The 20,570-nt window shown below is 35.0% G+C and overlaps 2 protein-coding genes across 3 annotated transcripts in view; one reads left to right on the forward strand and one right to left on the reverse strand.

Moving 5' to 3' along the window:
- LOC127855256 (importin-13-like) overlaps positions 1-17,906 on the reverse strand; it is a 70,777-nt gene extending 52,871 nt beyond the window's left edge. Inside the window, exons 1-7 of one of the 2 annotated variants that reach the window (XM_052390696.1) lie at positions 17,784-17,906; positions 10,322-10,408; positions 9,619-9,738; positions 7,301-7,359; positions 6,048-6,156; positions 5,440-5,535; positions 1,081-1,134 (exon numbers count right to left, since the gene is read on the reverse strand). In XM_052390696.1, coding sequence (XP_052246656.1) covers positions 1,081-1,134; positions 5,440-5,535; positions 6,048-6,156; positions 7,301-7,359; positions 9,619-9,738; positions 10,322-10,363 — 480 coding nt within the window. In that variant the 5' untranslated portion in view covers positions 10,364-10,408; positions 17,784-17,906. Of the gene's footprint in view, positions 1-1,080; positions 1,135-5,439; positions 5,536-6,047; positions 6,157-7,300; positions 7,360-9,618; positions 9,739-10,321; positions 10,409-16,065; positions 16,188-17,783 lie in introns of those variants that run through there. The other variant, XM_052390695.1, reaches the window with a different exon arrangement.
- LOC127855270 (uncharacterized) overlaps positions 1-20,570 on the forward strand; it is a 224,944-nt gene that overhangs the window by 102,832 nt on the left and 101,542 nt on the right. The gene's annotated exons all lie outside the window — the stretch shown is intronic.

Here is a 20,570-nt window from a genome sequence, read left to right on the forward strand (position 1 = left end):
TATTGCGTTGTTATAACCCGTAAACTTTCCTTTGTTTATCGACAGGCGCATCTATTAATAGCCTCATATCATGAATGCCAAAACACCCGCGAAAAACGAACCACTTGACCAAATAGGACGCTAAACGCAAATACCATGCGACTACGATTTTTATTGTCGCTCCGCAATTCCTTTGAAGCCGGAGCCTTGTGTTGGCTATTACGTAGAGAATTGACCTCTAACTGAAGTAAGCAAAGGAAACGCAGCACCCAATTGACCCATTCCTTCTAAGTGCGAAGGCAGATTGAATTTTACTAATGTATGGTTTGCCTATTATAACACACATTATAATGCGGTAAATATGCGACTAGCGAGTAAAAAAATACTATAATTATACTTTTGTTTTGAATTAAGTTATTTAGAAACCAAAATTCCAAACCTTATTTCAAAACAGCATGACTACATTTTTTAGAGAATATTCTTGTTATATTTAAATGTTTTTTTAACAGTTTCAGCGATAATGAAACATTTTTTATGTTGTCTATCGTATCCCTGTAATAATTGTTGAACTCGTGGTCAACGTATTATTAATTGAGACCTGTGAATATAAACAAGCGTAACCTTATACTAGTGCGTTATTCTCATCCGGACTCCCCTTTGTTGATCGCCAGCCGCAGAGTTATGAATGAGCTGAGCGAAAATACTACGTCACGCAGACGCAGCAGAAAGTGGACTATTTTAATCATTCATAAACAATCTCCTCCGCGACACGTACATTACGATCATTGTTTATTGATTCTTTTCTATAAAACACCGTTCGAAAATATTGAATGTAACACGATATTAATATAATGTTTCCATTTGTGAATACACATAATTGGAGAACTCAACCCTCTTGCATAAATTATACAACTCTTTCTTGCGGGGATACGCAATCGAGTATTGGGTTAATCATACCTAGGCCGTATCGACCTGAATTTCACATCAAGCACATTAGACGGTCGCTAAAGCGACCATCTAAAAACAGCTAAACCTTTGCAAAATTGGGGAATATAACTTTTTATATAAGACAACCATTTGAAATTCATGTTATTTGTTTACCTCTTCTGGAAAAACAGTAAAGACTTCCAACAATACGCTGCATCTCTGTGTGGACTATAATGAAAACAAACACACATTACTTCACATTACATCAACTTATATCTCATTAAATGGTCATTTCATAATTGGTGATCATTGAAAATTGTTAAGAAAACATAACAGGAACACAATTTTAGTATAATTTCCTTCTAAGAAAAGTTGGGCTCGTATAGCTCAACAACAATGACCTGGCACTCATGAACACAATTACCATAAATAATTTGTTTGGATTGTTTCCCACACTTGCATTCCATTTTGTTCATGCTTTGTTTTACACACTTTGAGAAAAGGCCATTACAGTATTTTATGTGAGAGCTGCTTCAATCAATGCTTCAATCAATTTAAATCGCTTCAAGTACAAAAAAAATAAATTATTGATAGTAAAGGTATTTAACTAGAGTCATGCATAAAGGCCATCACCAGCTTAACACTGGCGAGCTAAAGGTGTAATACAGCAGTTCTCCAAGTTTTTGAACCATTGAACAATTATAGCTGATCAGTTACTTTTTCCCCCAAAATTACAGCCTCTTACAGGATACTTAAAAATGACAAAAAGTAACATTTTCCCCAAAAATCTTACCAAAATTTCCCCCAAAAAGATGCAGAACTTTTCCAACAAGAAACCGTCAATGGGTGATGATCCCCAAAGTTTTTTTTGGTCACAATTTTGCACTATATATTCAGATAAAAGGAAACGTCTTGAGGGGCATAACTTTGGACAAAATAATACGATGGATGTTTTAGCAACTACAAAATTTCAAAGGGCCATAACTCTCTAAATAAATCATCTAACCAGAACCCGCAAATAACATGCGCATCTCCTCAAGGTAGTTAAGCTTCCTATAAAGCTTCATTGAATTCCAGTCAGTAGTTGGGGGGACAAGAATTGCACTATATGTACAGTTAATGGAAAATTTCAAAGGGCCATAACTCTGTGAAAAATCATCCGACCAGAACTGGCTGATAATATGCACATCTCCTCTTGGTAGTGAAGCTTCCCATAAAGTTTAATTGAATTCCGGTCATTAATTGCTGAGAAATAGCCCGGAAAAAAATTGTGCACGGACGGACACATGGACAGACAAAGCGGCGACTATATGCTTCCCCCAAACTTATGGTTTATTATACAGGGATATAATTCTGCAACACTTAACATAAATTTTAAAATGCAGTTAAACCTTTACTTTTAAACAATTGGAATACTGTTATTTATTATCATATTAACAAGAGGGCCTGAAAGGCCCAAGGTATCCCCCGCAACATATGCTTTGTTTGAGGATGGGTGCAAATTGGACGGATGAACAATATGATAGATGGACGGACGGAGGACAATAACACAAAACTAAGACAAAGCTGGCGCGGGAATATATTCATACCAAGTTTCAAAGAAATCCGCCAAAGCGCTTCCAAGATATGGCTCCGGACACAAAAATGCCTATAGTAAAAAGCATATTTTCAAGATTCAAAGGGCCATAAGTCTGTTTTAACAGATGGTGTACAATGCCATTTGGCGTGCATCATCCTCTTATGCATATATATACTCATACCAAGTTTAAATGAAATCCGCCAAAGCACTTCCAAGATATGGCTCCGGACACAAAAGTGCCTATAGTAAAAAGCATTTTTTCAAGATACAAAGGGCCATAAGTCTGTTTTTAACAGATGGTGTACAATGCCAATTGGGGTGCATCATCCTCTTATACATATATATACTCATACCAAGTTTCAATGAAATCCGCCAAAGAACTTCCAAGATATGGCTCCGGACACTAAAAAGCATGTTTTCAAGATACAAAGGGCCATAAGTCTCTTTTTAACAGATGGTGTACAATGCTATTTGGCGTGCATCATCCTCTTATGCATATATATACTCATACCAAGTTTAAGTGAAATCCACCAAAGAACTTCCAAGATATGGCTCCGGACACAAAAGTGCTGGACGGACGGACGGGCAGCCGGACGGACGGACAACGCCAAAACAATATCCCTCCACCTCTGGCGGTGGATAATAATGTTTCATTTGTCCCAGTTGCATGGTTTATCCCATTATTTTTCCCATTCCAACAAGAGCTTGTTACAGTAGTGCCAAATCCCGGCCGAAATGTGTTAGCTTGTATGACAACATTTGCTTTAGAGAGTAGAATAATATTTGTAAAACATGGCACCTGTGTCATCTATTTATATTTCAAGGATCAATAATTTATATAGTGTTGGAGTTATGCTGTATAGAATAACATATTTGAAAAAGAAAGAAAGGGAGGTAATTAACAAAGAAGACTACATTGTATAAACAGTTACTGTTCTTGATCACTGTATTTTTCCTTAAACTCATTTTTTATTTTACAGTGAATACTTCAGTGTTCAAATTAAAATATTATTGTAAAATTAGATAAAAGGAGATATTAAAAATTGAAAAGCTAAAATATTTGCAATGAAATTACAAGAGCTGTCAGAGGACGGCGCGCTCGACTATTCGAGTGCTTGACAGTATAACTAAAGCCATCATAGGGAAATTGTTCATATTCAATAATTTATTCGACGATCTTTTAAAAATAAAAAAAGGAAACAAAAATAATATTTTTTTTTTTTTGGGGGGGGGGGTAGGGGGGGGGGGTGGGGTTGAGAGGGGGGTATTATGTGGGGTGTGGTCATTTATCAGATGATTTTTTTTGGGGGGGGGGGGGTTGAGAGGGGCGGGTAAAATGTGGGGTTTGGTTATTTATTAGATGATCTTTCAAAAATGAAAAAAGGAAACACAAAAATTCCATTGTGGTATTCAGGTAAGTGTTGTTTTGTCAAAATATTAATAAAATCTGATCATAAATAAAGACGTTATGTCAATTTAAGCAAAATGTTCAATTATCTAAGTATAAAAGGGGCCATAATTCTGTCAAAATGCTTGATATAGTTGTCTGCTCTTGTTTATAGATTGGGGTGATTTTGGTAAAGAAGTATGCAAAATATAAAAGCAATATGTCAAAGGACATAGGAAATATTTGGGGTAATACACAAACTTTAACATAGAAAATTAATAATAATATACATATTCTATATATAAAAGGGGCAATAATTCTGTCAAAATGCTTGATACAGTGGTCTGCTCTTGTTTATAGGTTGGGGTCATGTTGGTTAACAAGTATGCAAAATATGAAAGCAATATGTCAAGGGACAATGAAACTATTTGAGGTAGTAAGCAAACTTTAACATAGATTTATCCATAATATGCATATTCTATGTATAAAAGGGGCAATAATTATGTCAAATGCTTGATACATTGGTCTGCTCTTGTTTATAGGTTGGGGTCATGTTGGTAAACAAGTATGCAAAATATGAAAGCAATATGTCAAGGGACATTGAAAATATTTTGGGTAGTACGCAAACTTTAACATTTGCACGCCCACGCCAACGCCGACGCCGGGGTGAGTAGGATAGCTCCACTATATATATTTCATATATAATAGTCGGGCTAAAAATAAATTATAATTTAAAATTATAAATAAATAAAATATAAATATAAAAAAAATAAAGGGAGATAATTAAAAAACTACGGCCGAAAGAGTTATGGTTCATGCTCACTGCACTTATTCTACTTGCCATCTGTTTATATTTTAAGTTCTAAGTAAATCCCTTAAGTGGATTTAGAGTTATGCTCCGGACAAAAATTTACTTTGAAATTAAATAAAGATAGATAATTCAGAAACTAAGGTAGATAGAGTTATGGTTCTTAGTCACTGCACTTCTCCTACTTGCCATCTGTTTATATTTCAAGTAAATCCCTTCAGTGGATTAAGAGTTATGCTCCGGACAAAAATTTACTTTGAAATTAAACAGATGGAAGATAATTCAAAAACTAAGGTAGATAGAGTTATGGTTCTTAATCACTGCACTTCTCCTACTTGCCATCTGTTTATATTAGATTTAGAGTTATGCTCCAGACAAAAATTTACTTTGACATTATATAAAAGGGGAGATAATTCAAAAACTAAGGTAGATAGAGTTATGGTTCTTGGTCACTGCACTTCTCCTAGTTGTCATCTGTTTATATTCTAAGTTTTAAGTAAATCCATTGAATAGATTTGGAGTTATGGTCTGGACAAGTTTCGGATGGACGCACAGACGGACAGTCACAGACGGGACCAATTACTATATCCCCTCAAAAATTCAGCGAGGATAAAAAGCAAAGACTTAAGATATGAAACAAAAAAAAAATCACTGCTGAAATAGTATGGGATTTTTAACAGATTTAAAATTTGTCAGCTTCGTTCATACCCACAGGTTTTGAAAAACACAAACTATGTCTATTATTAGGTAAGCCCATACACTTAGGCTGGAGGCATCGTTTTGGAACATAATGATCAGCTCGTCCACACAGTTGGGCCATTCCTCGGGCAACAACTGGATGGCAAGGGCAGATAACTGAAACACAACAACACACAACATCATTGTTAATCAAAGATGAACTTGAAATGTGTCATAGACACTGATGCTCCCACTTAATATGTTTGGACACAGACAAGTACATTTTATATTCTACAGCAGAAAAAAGGTCAAAGGGTGAAATCTGGTCACAATAAAAATTTCTTCATAACAATCATCTTAACATTCAGCTTTGAAAATTAGAGCAACATCTGCCAAGCTATTGGAGAACTTAAAAGGACACACTTTGAAATTATATATTAAGTGGAGAGGTTACAAAGTTCCGTAATTGTACCGAAACTCATCTCAGCACCAATTTCTTTCTTTGTGACCAACTACAGATGACCGACATTTCATTCAGAATAGAGTTCCTTAAAACCAATAATACTATAAACATGTGAAGGATCTTCCCAGATTAGCCTGTGATAAATTCCCAGACAATTCTGTGAAAACCCTTAAAGCACATGCATTAAGCCTGGTTTTCCCAAGGCCTTTCTCGAATGTCTGCTTACCGCCACACAGAGTCTGGTCAGGATCAGCTTGGGTCCCGTGGCGCTGGTAGCTATCTGCTGCAGGAGGCGGGTCCTCAGGGTCTCCGTCTGGCCCTCTGGAACCTCCTGCCTATAAAACAAACACAGAAGTTAGGGGTCTTTTGGCTGACGGTACACAGTGCTGCATGAAACCAACAAAAATAGGGGTAGCCGGATCAGATTTGTTTGTATTTATAATTTGCTAATAATCATTGAAAATAATCTCTTTAATTTTCTATTAGAAGTTTTGTGTTAACATAAGAGCGATTGTCACGATACAAAAACATTTCAGTAAAAGACTGAACAAAGTGTGAATTTATTTATTTTATGTTACCTATGACCTTAAGCTGACATTGACTTTTGTTCTGATGTGTTACACTTGTTTTAAAGCATTTAACTTCTGCACGTTATTTACAATTCCTTTATTTACTCAAGATTATGTTTGAACTTTGACCTGAATTTACCCATGACACCTTGTGTCACTTTTGCTCAATTATTTGCTAAATTGTGACCTTAACCTTAGACACTCTGTCCAATCATTATGATCATGTATGACAAGTTATTTAAAAATCCATCCATGCTGGACAAAGTTATGCTTTGGAAAAACAAGAGCACCGCATAACGGGTGCCAACGCTCGGCTGCGAAAGCTTGTCAGATTTTCTTTTTTAGAGGTCACAGTGACCTTGACCTTTGACCTAGTGACCCAAAATTTGGTGTGGCATGTAGAACTCATCAAGGTGCATCTACATATGAAGTTTCAAAGTTGTAGGTGGAAGCACTTTGATTTTAGAGCCAATGTTAAGGTTTTAGCGAGACGTCTACGACGCAATGCTGACAGCGGACGACGAGCTGGCTATGACAATACCTCGGTTTTTCTCCGAAAACAGCCGAGCTAATAAATACTACTGCCCGTCTGCCTTCTTAACATCCTCAATGGTGTTCCAAAAATTCATTTGTTTTTTTTAACTGGAAAAATAATATTTTGCCATGGTTGCCCATTTTCGTTATTTCAATAAATCTTGTTCTCACAACATTAGTTTGCCACTCTGACAAAAAAATAAATAATACTTTAAGGCTGATTGGCTACTGGGCTCTTGCTCATTTCAATCTGTTTAAAGATATTCAACATTTTCTGTTACCTTGTACATGTTGCACGATCATGAAAAGACAGAAAAGTACACATATACGCCCAAACTATCTATATTTGTTATAAAATAACCAATTCAAAGCATACCAGTATCTGCTGATTTTCATATGCAAACAGCTGGCCCCAAAGTACTGTACTTGTACTCCCTAAAACACAAACTGTATAGTCCAAGTTTGGTTCATTACAATTTATAATACAAAAACATGCAATAAACAATATAGCAAATAAATTTGCAATACGTGTTTTATTTAAACTTTACAAGAAAAAGTCATTTGCCATGAAAATGCACCACTCTTGCAAAGGATTAATTTTTCATGTACTAATTCCAACTTAAATTACTTGACATCAAATGGGACTAAATAAGTTTATCTTTTAATAATGGCTGCCATTTAGGCCTTCTGAAATCTTTAATTAATTCTCTATTAACAAGCAAATTCGTTGAATTGATATCCCCCGCCAATATGCTTCTGGACACAAAAGTGTTATATTTTACACTAAAAAAACATTTTTCAGGATACAAAGGACCATAACTCTGTTATTAATAGATGGTGTACAATGCCATTTGGCATGCATCATCCCCTTATCCATATATATACTCATACCAAGTTTCAATGAAATCCGCCAAAGCACTTCCAAGATATGGCTCCGGACGGACAGACAACGCCAAAACAATATCCCTCTGCCGATGGCAGGGGATAATAACTGTATACCATAAAGCAATTATTATCGTTTTCATAAGTTCAAACAACAAATAATTAAAAAGGCACAGCAATACCATTTAGTTTTAACATATTTATTGTACCTTTATTTCATCAAAAGCTTTTGGCTTATCAAAAGACTCCAGGGTTGGCATATTGACCGGTCAATTGAGTATTGACTGGGCCGGCGGTCAATACCCGGTTAAAACCGGTCAATACTGGTCATTACTGGTCTTTACTGGTCAATACTGGTCGATTGAAAATTGTAGCATTTAAACATTACAAGCCAGGAGCCATTTTATATTAACTCAATAATTATTCTGTAATTGATAAACTTTTTTCTGAGTTATTTATTGTAAAAAAATCTTTAAAGCTGTAAAAAGTTACTTCTTTATTATTTATGGAAACAGCCTCAAATACATAAGGACTAAGGCAATATCTTTATCTCAGTGTATCACATCTGTTACTTAAGTATTATTACTATTGTAGGTACCATAGCATTTCACTTATCTATTGATATATCTATTTCATAAGCAGATGGACAAACAGAACTCTTGTGTATTCTAGGGTTATAAATCTGGCCTCTTAGTTGGTAATAAAATGCATGCAGTGTTATGTCTCTGATATTGACAATTAAGCTAATCTGCATGCCCTTAGGCTATTTCATATCACTCACACAAAAGAAGATTACATTGTACTTGCTATTAATTTAATAGTTACTTCTAACTTGTTTCCTTTCTGTATTAAGAGGGTTTTTTCCCTTTCTTATTAAAAAGTTCAATTGGTATTCAAATGAATAAACAATCAGTTCTTGATTTTGCCAACAAATAATGTTTTCCAATTGTGGGTCTACTCTTCTTTTCAATTATTTTTTTCTTTTAATAATTATTTCTTATTATGTTTTTATATTCTTATATCAATAAAAAAAAGTTTTTTACACTATTTTGTTTAAAAAGTATTTAAAGAAATCAATGCAAGAATACATGACAAGTAAGGATTGTGTCAAAAAGGTGCCATTTAAGGCCCTATTATCAGTTTTGGGTGCCCCAACCTGTATAGGTGAGAAGACTGTAAGAAGACTGTGGGGACAGTGGGGTATGAGGAACAACGCACACACAGTAATTTACAGGTTCTTGTTGAATCAAGCACAGAATTATCTGAGCATCTTAATTCATTAGAATTGAAAAAAAGTTCAATCAACCAGAAAAATCCAATTGACCAACTTTGACTTATTTGCAAAATTTTGAGAGATTGGCCTACAAATTGCATGAACAGGTATAAAATAGTGGGTATTAATAGCTTAAGACATTATTGGCAACATGTCTGTTTAATTTATATTATCAATATTGTTTAATTAGGCATGGAATATAAATTAAAATTGGGGGTGAAGTTCAATCGACCAGTATTGACCAGTAATGACCACTTCGGGAGTATTGACCGGGGCGGTTTTAACCGGTAAAAACCGCCAGTTAAAACCGGGGGCGGTCAATTGGTGCCAACCTTGAAAGACTCTCAAATATTTTTTCTAAGAAGAACCAGTACTTTGGGTCTTGAGACCAGATCACTAGAACATACCAGACCTCCAATTGCTAGGGGGACGCCACTTCCATCCTTAATTTGATCCAAAGCATACACTTGTTTAGAATTTATTATTTGCACACATGTATAAAACTTCTTTATAAGTCTACCCCAATCCAGGCCCAATACCTTGCCAGGCTGCAGCAATTCCCAACAGAAGGACCACGCTGCTGGCGACACCTGGGCGGCTGTCAGCCATCTATGAACTTCCTGATGCACCTCTGTGTTGCAGTAGAAATTGTTCACCGCCTGCAAAACATCCAAACAAATTTGGCATAAATATGTTTTGGAAAACAGTGATATAGAAAAAAGTCTAAGTCCAAATTCTATAATTTCGCCAAAAATCGATGGACCAGAACTAAATTCACATTTCATCTGAAAGTTATGTTGGTTGAGACACACACACTTTATATCTTAAAGCTTTTCGAAGAAAAGTCTGTAAAATGGATTTCCAGACGGACAGACAGAGGGACATTTCAAGTTCAAGCTTTATGCCACTCTATCATGTTTTTTTTTAATTACTGCCAAAACCTTTATTAATCTCCACCATAATACATCCAGAGTTTTTTCTCAATATCTTTGTAGTTCTCCTTAAGAGTGTTTGAATATGTTGTCTCCTGTCGTTTTTGATTAAACAATTTACAGAAAAAAAAATCTTTTTCAACATTTAAATATTGCAGTTACATTTCTAAATGCAATCTTTAAACATTAACAAACGTTGTGGACAAACAAGGAATCGTGATTGGCTTTTTAAAATTTAGATCAATCTCAGCCTTCAAGCAAATTGTTAATGACAGTTAATACATGTACTAATAAAATAAAATACTCATACCTTTTCAACATTCTCTGCAGTAAATTCTGTAACATCTGCCATTGTGAATTAAAGCATGGGCCTTTAAAAGATGAAGCACTGGGAAAGCTGAAAAAGGAATAACACTTTGAAGCTAAAAAAAAGGTCAACACTCTGAGACGGCCAGCAATGTGCTGTTTGCTGTTTACACTGTTGATATGGTTATTTACATACATTGAAGCTTTGTCCCTTTTACCTAAGGACCATGTTCTTGCACAAAACACACAAACTTACAAATTGTGTCACTGACCATTAATGCTGGACAAAGTCATAGTACCAACAAATAATAAGGATTCAGTGTGTTTTTTTGTGTTCAAATTTGGGTCCTGTAGGGGGACCCATTTCAAATTGAAAAGTATATATTTTCCCAAATGGAACCAGAAAATTCCCAATGGAAGATTTTCAACAAAAAAATTGTTTCAAAAATTCTCACCATTCAATTCATCTCAAATCCAGCTCTATAAGTGAAACCTTAGTGAATAACTTATTAATACCACTTTTATTCTTAATCAACAGTATTTGTTAGCCAAAAAAGGGACAATACTAATTTCCCAAATAAGGTAAAAATGATGCGAATTTTCCCAATGCAAAGTGACCCGGCACCATTCCCAAAATGTAGAAAAAACTAGAGAGTTGTTTGTCGGAAACACAATGCCCCCTATTGCGCCGCTTTGAAATAAAATTTCAATACATCATTTGGCAGGTTTAGAAATTATCTCCTTTTAAAGCTAATTACTTCCCTTGGATTGTATTTTTTTACTTTTAACCTTGAAGGATGACCTTGACCGTTCACCACTCAAAATGTGCAGCTCAATGAGATACACATGCACGCCAAATATGAAGTTGCTATCTTCAATATTGCAAAAGTTATCAAACTTTAACCAAGGTTAAAGTTTTGGGACAGAATGACAGACAGGCCAAAAACAATATACCCCCTCATCTTCAAAGAAGGGGGCATAAAAACAAAATGGGAGTGATTTTTTGTATTTGAATTGTTTACCCTCATTTGTTACCTAGGGACCTGATTCTTGCATCCAACACTCCCACAGTATTCCCCCAAAGAAGATAAATTGTTATTTCATCCCATTATTTTTCAAAAGGGTGGAACAATGGGTCTAGCAGTGACCTATGTCACAAAAAATATTCATGGGATGGGAATCGTCCAAAACGCCAAAAAAAAATCAGGGAAAATTTTGAATGTATATTAATTGTATATTTTGGGTAATATAAGACATCAATTGCATTTAATAGAGTTCTTTTAGTTTGATTTCTTATACCACAAAGATCTTTGATGAGTTCTGTGAGAATTTTTGAAATTGATGAGACCATCATTATTCAGTGCTTTCCACAGGATTTTTTCAGGCGCCCCGAGGCTAATAGGGGTGGTTTTGGAGGTGTTTCCCCTCCCGATGTTGATTTTTTAAAATTTAACGTGTCAATTGACGTTCTGTGGTGCGTTATTAACTCTTAGAAAAACAACGTCAAAAGATGTCATTTGGTGAGCTATGACTCTTCAAGAAAACCCCCCAGCTATAAAGTCATTTATAAAGACATTTTTTAATAATTGTTTTAAAACTTTCCTGCAAAGATAGTAAAATCCCGACTCTAACGATTCCCTAATACATCCGTATCAATCCGACTCTATTACTGCATTATGCCACACTTACTACTTTTCAAGTTTCTAATCCTTACCCGATAATCCCGTTTTAAAAAGAACTTTCTGGTAAATATTGACGATACAAGTGCTCAATAACTTCTTTTACAACAAGCATTGCCATTTTTCTAAAGTATCAATAAATTTCAGCATAAGTGACTATTTATAGATTAGATGAAATATTGCCATTGAACATGCGTAAATCGCTTGACGTGGTGTGTGCTTGTTAATACAACGCTCAATACACCCACGCTTTCTATGCAAATGACGCGACGTTGTACATGCTTCATAATTTTTGCGCCCCTTTTATTGAAACAAAGAGTCAACACAAAATAAATTATCACTGTTTATTTCAAGCAAGAACCAGTTAACGTAGAGTTAACATTTACATTCGGAAGTGAGTTTCGGATTTCAAATTTAATTACGCTCATTTGAGACTTCAAGAAAACATTAACAGTTGCGTAATTAATTCAACGATAATTAGTTAAAACGCTTTACAGGTCGAGTAAATGTTTTGACATTATTATTCATGAAATGCACAACTTCCACTAGGATTACAGCCATTATCAGTCTTCTAAATAACTGGCCAAGATTCCCATGGCAATAACATGTACGTCACGAGTCGTCTGCACGATTAAACTGCAGGTAGTGCCTGCCTACGAGTGCTGTCGCGTATACAAAGCATAATCTTTCATTGGCCAGTATTGATTTTCCAATACAGCGACGCTCTGCCCTTAAGCGGGCTTAAGTTGGGTAAAGCGTTGGATGTAGTTGACAGAGGATCGTAAATCGGCTTTCAAAATTATCGGCAAAGTCGATATCGCTTTGATCTTAAGAAGGGCTAGTTGCAGCAACAGCCAAAATACACTGATCGGAAAATTTCAAGCCCCCCCCCACCTGACCCCCCTGGTGAGGGACCGTTAAATGGCATGTGGAAAGCACTGATTATTAGAACCAGAGATCAAGTTTTTAAACACCTTTGACTTAGTTTCTGTTCAACTGTATTCAGCCAATTAAAGTGAACAAGTTTCATTAAGATAGCAGCAAAAAGAGCTCATACAACAAAGGTAATTGTTGATGGCAATACTGACCCAGACAACCGTACCTACAATACCACCATAAGCACTTAATGCTGAAAAAATCAGAATTCAACTTTCTAAATGTCAGCTCTTATCTCTTGATCAGCGACAAAAACGAGAACACAATGATGACAAGGTGTTTTGTAGCCATTAGAAGATTTTAATACCATTCATATTTTTCATAGCTTAAAATGGCCTTGCCTGGCCTTTTTATAGGTGAAATAAATAGCTCAAAAAGCGTGTTTTGTAGAAAAATTAAATAATGTCAGTGCCTTCCCCAGGAATTTGTTCAGGCGCCCCGGGGGTGGGTTCGGGAGGGGTGTCCCCTCCGACGTTGATTTTTTTAAAATTTAACGTGTCAATTCACGTTCTGTGGTGCGTTATAACTCAAAAGAAAAACAGCGTCAAAAGACGTCATTTGGTGCGCTATGACTCTTCAAAAATATCCCCCAGTCATTTAAAAATATATTATTTTTTTTTGTTTAATTGTTTTAAAACTTTTCCGCACAGATAGTAAAATCCCGACTCGAACGATTCCCCAATACATCCGTTTCAACCCGACTCTATTACTGTATACTTACTATATTTCAGGTTTCTATTTATTACCCGATAATCCCGTTTATTCCGTTTTTATCAATCTCTTTCTGGTAAATATTTACGATAAAAGCTTTCAGTTATTTCTTTAACACAAACCGTGCCATTTTTTAAGTGACTATTTATAGATTTGATGAAATATTGCCTCTGAATATGCGTCAATCCACTGACCTGTTGTGTGCTTGTTAAAACGCTCAATACACGCCATTTGTATGCAATAGACGCGACGTTGTACATGCTGCATAATTTTCGCGCTCTTTTTAATTGAGAAAAAGATTCGACACAAAATAAATTTGCACTGCTAATTTGAAGCAAAAATATTTAACGTTGCGGTAACATTTACATTCGGAAGTGTGTTTCGGATTTAAAACGCGTTAACATCGACTTACGGTAATGGGTTTCGGATTACAAATTTAATTATTCCCATTTGAGATTTCAACAAATATTAACCGTTGCGTTATAAATTCAACGATAATTTGTTTACACACTTTACGAGTCGAATAAATGTTTTGACGGAATTATGCATGAAATTCACGTTGTCCACGAGGATCACGGCCGGTTGCCATCATCAGTCTTCTAACTATCGATTATCGGACGAAACATTTACAAGTGTGCGTAATTAATTTAACGAAAATTTGTTAAAGCGCATTAACTGTCGAATAAATGTCAGAAAAACGAGGTGAATCAGTTCTATAAATGGACATGTTGAAATATACATGTACTGGAATTAAATAAATTGTTTTCACATAATTGTAACCGCTATAATAATTAATTGTTTACCACTTGCAATTAATTTCTCGTATTAATTATGAGTCATAGGTAACACTTGTTTACAGTAGAAAGGTGTGATGATGATGCCCGAAACCGTCTTTAATGTTCTGTACTGTACTAATTACCGGTTTTATATTGCTCAAATGGTACAACTACTTGCTAATCAACCTGCGATAAACTCTTACTTCATGCCCGACGTCAATCAAAAATAATGGTCGATAGTTAACCCCGCCCTCATAAGCATTCGCGTAACCGATTGGACGATGACCTTCACAGTTTGACGACTGGAAAGTTACTAGATACATTCTTGTCAGCATTTAAATGACCGTGTAATGTGGCTAGAATAATCGATACGTGCGTCATGCTATTCTCTTATCAGTGGATTATCCATTACCCCATGTGGTGTTTATGGCGATTACTTGTGAAAGTAGGTACCGAGTGCTCTTTTAAAACAGGGAATATTGATACACTGATAGCAGGGCTTTTTTTCCTTCTTTATGAGTGGCCGTGGAAGGACATTTCACAATTTTGAAAAGGACAATTCACAAACCTAACATGGCCGTGAATTTTTACAAAATGGGCCATTTTTCACAATTTTAATAATTTCACGACTCGGTTTTTCACAATTTTAAGAAGTTCGCGACTCAATTTTTCACAATTTTGAAAAGTTTCGCGACTCAATTTGTCACAATTTTGAAAAGATTGCAACTCATTTTTTCACAATTTTGAAAAGTTCGCGACTCATTTTTTCACAAAATAAGGGGGCCAGGGGCCAGGGCCGCTTCACAAAGTCAGGAAAAAAGCCCTGGATAGGGAAACCTTGATTTTTTTGGACAATCTCCACTTTCTTTTACTGAAGAATACACTGATCGGAAAATTTCAAGCGCCCCGGGGACTCTGATTTCGAAATTCAAGCGCCCCGGCAAGGGGCGCTTAAATGGCCTGGGGAAGACCCTGAATGTTATTAGCAGTTTGGGGTGAATATTAACAGCTTTAAATTAACATACACACTTAAGTGAGGAGATAAATTATAGTAGTATATAATTTATTTTAAATAACATAAACAAATCAGTGATTTAGTAATCAACAATATTTCTTACCAAAAGGCCAGAACATTTACTCAAATAACTGTGTTAAGAAATACAGTAAAATCAATATATGCCACCTGAAATGCTAAGTAAACATTTGTAATTCAATGATGCTATGAATGGCCATTCAAAACAAGGATTGCGTTGCAGATTTGCAGAAAAAAAAACTTGCAAAGATCTCATCAGATCTTTGAGTTAAATTATAAAATGTGTGTTTATTTCATAAAAAACAAAAACAAAAATCAGGATGACTGAAAAGCAAGTGTATGCTATCAAACCAAACGTCTAAAATATATTGATAATATATTTTACTTGTTCGACATTACAATCCAGCAACGAACTGTTATCATCCAACCAAAAATAACCCATAACAATAAATAAACATATCCGAACTTTTCTTTCCGAAACCGGATACAGTTGACGTGCAACAAATGTACAAGTTTGCTAAAAGATGCCTGAACATGCAAATCTATCAGTGATTGCAACAATGAAAAATATTTTTTTAAACCCGAATAAAGGGTACGATCGACAAGAACTTACCGACAGTCGCGTGTTTGAAGAAATAATAATTTGACGCAGCTGATTTGCGGTTTTAAAAACGGTGACATGAGTACTTTTATCCAAGGAAAAGTACCATAGGCTTAAAACCACTCTCTGTATGAGATTTGTTTGTTTGATGAGCACATTCAATAGTGATCGAGTGTCCATACTTAGAGTGAAATATACTATGAGATAACATAAATGTTATTCCATGTTGATTTTAATTTTACTTTACGTGGGTTCATGTAAAAAATAATTACGAGTAGTACCAGCATTTACACATTTAATTTATGTTGTCCTTTCCACTTTTTTATTAACACATTCGAGGAAAGGGAAAGCTATTGTATACCCCAAAACGTCGACATTTGCCTTCGGATCAGTACGCAAAACAAGTTACTGCAGAAGAATCTAAGAGGATATTATGGAAAAACGACATTTGCGAAGTTTGAGTAAAAAAGTTGGGTTGGCGTTGGCGTGCAAATAATAAAATTTCAAATAAAATCAAATCAATATTTATTTATTGTCGGTATGATATACAAAACATTATAACATAAGCTATGAATAGCTTTTGACCAGTTTGCGTACTACCCTTAATATTCTCAATGTCCCTTTACATATTGCTTTCATATTTTGCATACTTGTTTACCAACATGACCCCAAGTAACCTATAAACAAGAGCAGACCACTGTATCAAGCATTTTGATATAATAATGGTCCCTTTTATACATAGAATATGCATATTATGGATAAATCTATGTTAAAGTTTGCTTACTACCCCAAATATTTTCATTGTCCCTTGACATATTGCTTTCATATTTTGCATACGTGTTAACCAACATGACCCCAACCTATAAACAAGAGCAGACCACTGTATCAAGCATTTTGACAGAATTATTGCCCCTTTTATACTTAAAATATGCATATTATTAAACTTTACAAGAAAAAGTCATTTGCCATGAAAATGCACCACTCTTGCAAAGGATTAATTTTTCATGTACTTATTTCATCTTAAATTACTTGTCATCAAATGGGACTAAATAAGTTTACCTTTTAATAATGGCTGTCATTGAGGCCTTCTGAAATCTTTAAGTAATACTTTATTAACAAGCAAATTCGTTGAATTGATATCCCCCGCCAATATGCTTCTGGACACAAAAGTGTTATATTTGACACTCAAAAAAGCATTTTTTTCAGGATATAAAGGGCCAAAACTCCGTTATTAATAGATGGTGTACAATGCCATTTGGCATGAATCATCCCCTTATCCATATATATACTCATACAAAGTTTCAATGAAATCCGCCAAAGCACTTCTAAGATATGGCTCCGGACGGACGGACAACGCCAAAACAATATCCCTCCGCCGATAGAGCGGGATAATAACTGTATACCATAAAGTAATTATTATCGTTTTCATAAGTTCAAACAACAAATAACTAAAAAGGCACAGCAATACCATTTAGTTTTAACATATTTATTGTACCTTTATTTCATCAAAAGCTTTTGGCTTATCAAAAGACTCTCAAATATTTTTTCAGAGAAGAACCAGTACTTTGGGTCTTGAGACCAGATCACTAGAACATACCAGACCTCTAAATTGCTAGGGGGACGCCACTTCCATCCTTAATTTGATCCAAAGCATACACTTGTTTAGAATTTATTATTTGCACACATGTATACAACTTCTTTATAAGTCTACCCCAATCCAGGCCCAATACCTTGCCAGGCTGCAGCAATTCCCAACAGAAGGACCACGCTGCTGGCGACACCTGGGCGGCTGTCAGCCATCTATGAACTTCCTGATGCACCTCTGTGTTGCAGTAGAAATTGTTCACCGCCTGCAAAACATCCAAACAAATTTGGCATAAATATATTCAGAAAAACAGTGATATAGAAAAAAGTCTAAGTCGAAAGTCCATAATTTCGCCAAAAATCGATGGACCAGAACTAAATTCACATTTCATCTGAAAGTTATGTTGGTTGAGACACACACACTTTATATCTTAAAGCTTTTCGGAGAAAAGTCTGTAAAATGGATTTCCAGACAGACAGACAGAGGGACATTTCAAGTTCAAGCTTTATGCCACTCTATCATGTTTTTTTTAATTACTGCCAAAACCTTTATTAATCTCCACCATAATACATCCAGAGTTTTTTTCTCAATATCTTTGTAGTTCTCCTTAAGAGTGTTTGAATATGTTGTCTCCTGTCGTTTTTGATTAAACAATTCACAGAAAAAAAATTATTTTTCAACATTTAAATATTGCAGTTACATTTCTAAATGCAACCTTTAAACATTGACAAACGTTGTGGACAAACAAGGAATCGTGATTGGCTTTTTAAAATTTAGATCAATCTCAGCCTTCAAGCATATTGTTAATGACAGTTAATACATGTACTAATTAAATAAAATACTCATTCCTTTTCAACATTCTCTGCAGTAAATTCTGTAACATCTGCCATTGTGAATTAAAGCATGGGCCTTGAAAAGATGAAGCACTGGTAAAGCTGAAAAAGGAATAACACTTTGAAGCTAAAAAAAAGGGCAACAATCTGAGACGGCCAGCAATGTGCTGTTTGCTGTTTACAATGTTGATATGGTTATTTACATACATTGAAGCTTTGTCCCTTTTACCTAAGGACCATGTTCTTGCACAAAACACACAAGCTTACAAATCGTGTCACTGACAAGAATGTGAAAAACCATTAATGCTGGACAAAATCATAGTACCAACAAAAAATAAGGATTCAGTGTATTTTTTTGTGTTCAAATTTGGGTCCTGTAGGGAGGGGGACCCATTTCCAATTGAAAAGTATATATTTTTCCCAAATGGAACCAGAAAATTCCCAATGGAAGATTTTCAAAAAAAATTGTTTCAAAAATTCTCAACATTCAATTCATCTCAAATCCATCTCTATAAGTGAAACCTTAGTGAATAACTTATTAATACCACTTTTATTCTTAATCAACAGTATTTGTTAGCCAAAAAAGGGACAATACTAATTTCCTAAATTAAGTAAAAATGATGCGAATTTTCCCAATGCAAAGTGACCGGCACCATTCCCAAAATGTAGAAAAAACTAGAGAGTTGTTTGTCGGAAACACAATGCGCCCTATTGCGCCGCTTTGAAATAAAATTTAAATATATCATTTGGCAGGTTTAGAAATTATCTCCCTTATAAAGCTAATTACTTCCCTTGGATTGTATTTTTTTACTTTTAACCTTGAAGGATGACCTTGACCGTTCACCACTCAAAATGTGCAGCTCCATGAGATACACATGCATGCCAAATGTGAAGTTGCTATCTTCAATATTGCAAAAGTTATCAAACTTTAACCAAGGTTAAAGTTTTGGGACAGAACGACAGACAGGCCAAAAACAATATACCCCCTCATCTTCAAAGAAGGGGGCATAAAAACAATGGGATTGATTTTTTGTATTTGATTTGTTTACCCTCATTTGTTACCTAGGGACCTGATTCTTGCATCCAACACTCCCACAGTATTCCCCCAAAGAAGATAAATTGTTATTTCATCCCATTATTTTTCAAAAGGGTGGAAGAATGGGTCTAGCAGTGACGTATGTCACAAAAAATATTCATGGGATGGGAATCGTCCAAAACGCAAAAAAAATCAGGGAAAATTTTGAATGTATATTAATTGTATATTTTGGTGTAATATAAGACATCAATTGCATTTAATAGAGTTCTTTTAGTTTGATTTCTTATACCACAAAGATCTTTGATGAGTTCTGTGAGAATTTTTAAAATTGATGTGACCATCAGTATTCAGTGCTTTGCACGGGAATTTTTTCAGGCGCCCCGAGGCTAATAGGGGTGGTTTGGGAAGGGTGTCCCCTCCCGACGTTGATTTTTTTTAAAATTTAACGTGTCAATTGACGTTCTTAGGTGCGTTATTAACTCTTAGAAAAACAGCGTCAAAAGACGTCATTTGGTGCGCTATGGATGAACGTTAATGTTTCATAATGTTTCATTTTGTGTCTTTCTATTCCAAAACGATACACATTGTTTTTAATAATTAATCGGATCGTGGATAAAATTGAGTGAAATTTATATGACATATTTACATGTAATGTATAAGTCGTAATTATTGCGTTAGAATTGGAAGTGAGTGTTTATTACAAAGATAAGATAAGATAAGCTTTATTTAAAGTTGGCAAGACAGCAACACATACAAAACATAAGCTCATGTGAGCTTTTGAACTGACTATTGTACAACAAGGGTATATAATAAAACAAGTGTAAACCAGCTACAATGTTAAGAGGGTAAGTTACATGATAGTTTCACAATTGTAAAGGAGGCATAGTATTAAGTAAGAAGGCATCATAGTGCACCTAAAAAGTAAAACATCAAGCAGTTTAAATTAAAAAACCATGAAAAATGCCTTTCCGCTTATATATAAATGGTTAAATGAGTATCATCTCTATAAGCTAATGGGATGCCATAAATAAATAAAACAATTAAAAAGACTGTTTAAGAATTC

This window comes from Dreissena polymorpha, chromosome 13, assembly GCF_020536995.1.
Source record: "Dreissena polymorpha isolate Duluth1 chromosome 13, UMN_Dpol_1.0, whole genome shotgun sequence".
Taxonomy (NCBI): Eukaryota; Metazoa; Mollusca; class Bivalvia; order Myida; family Dreissenidae; genus Dreissena; species Dreissena polymorpha.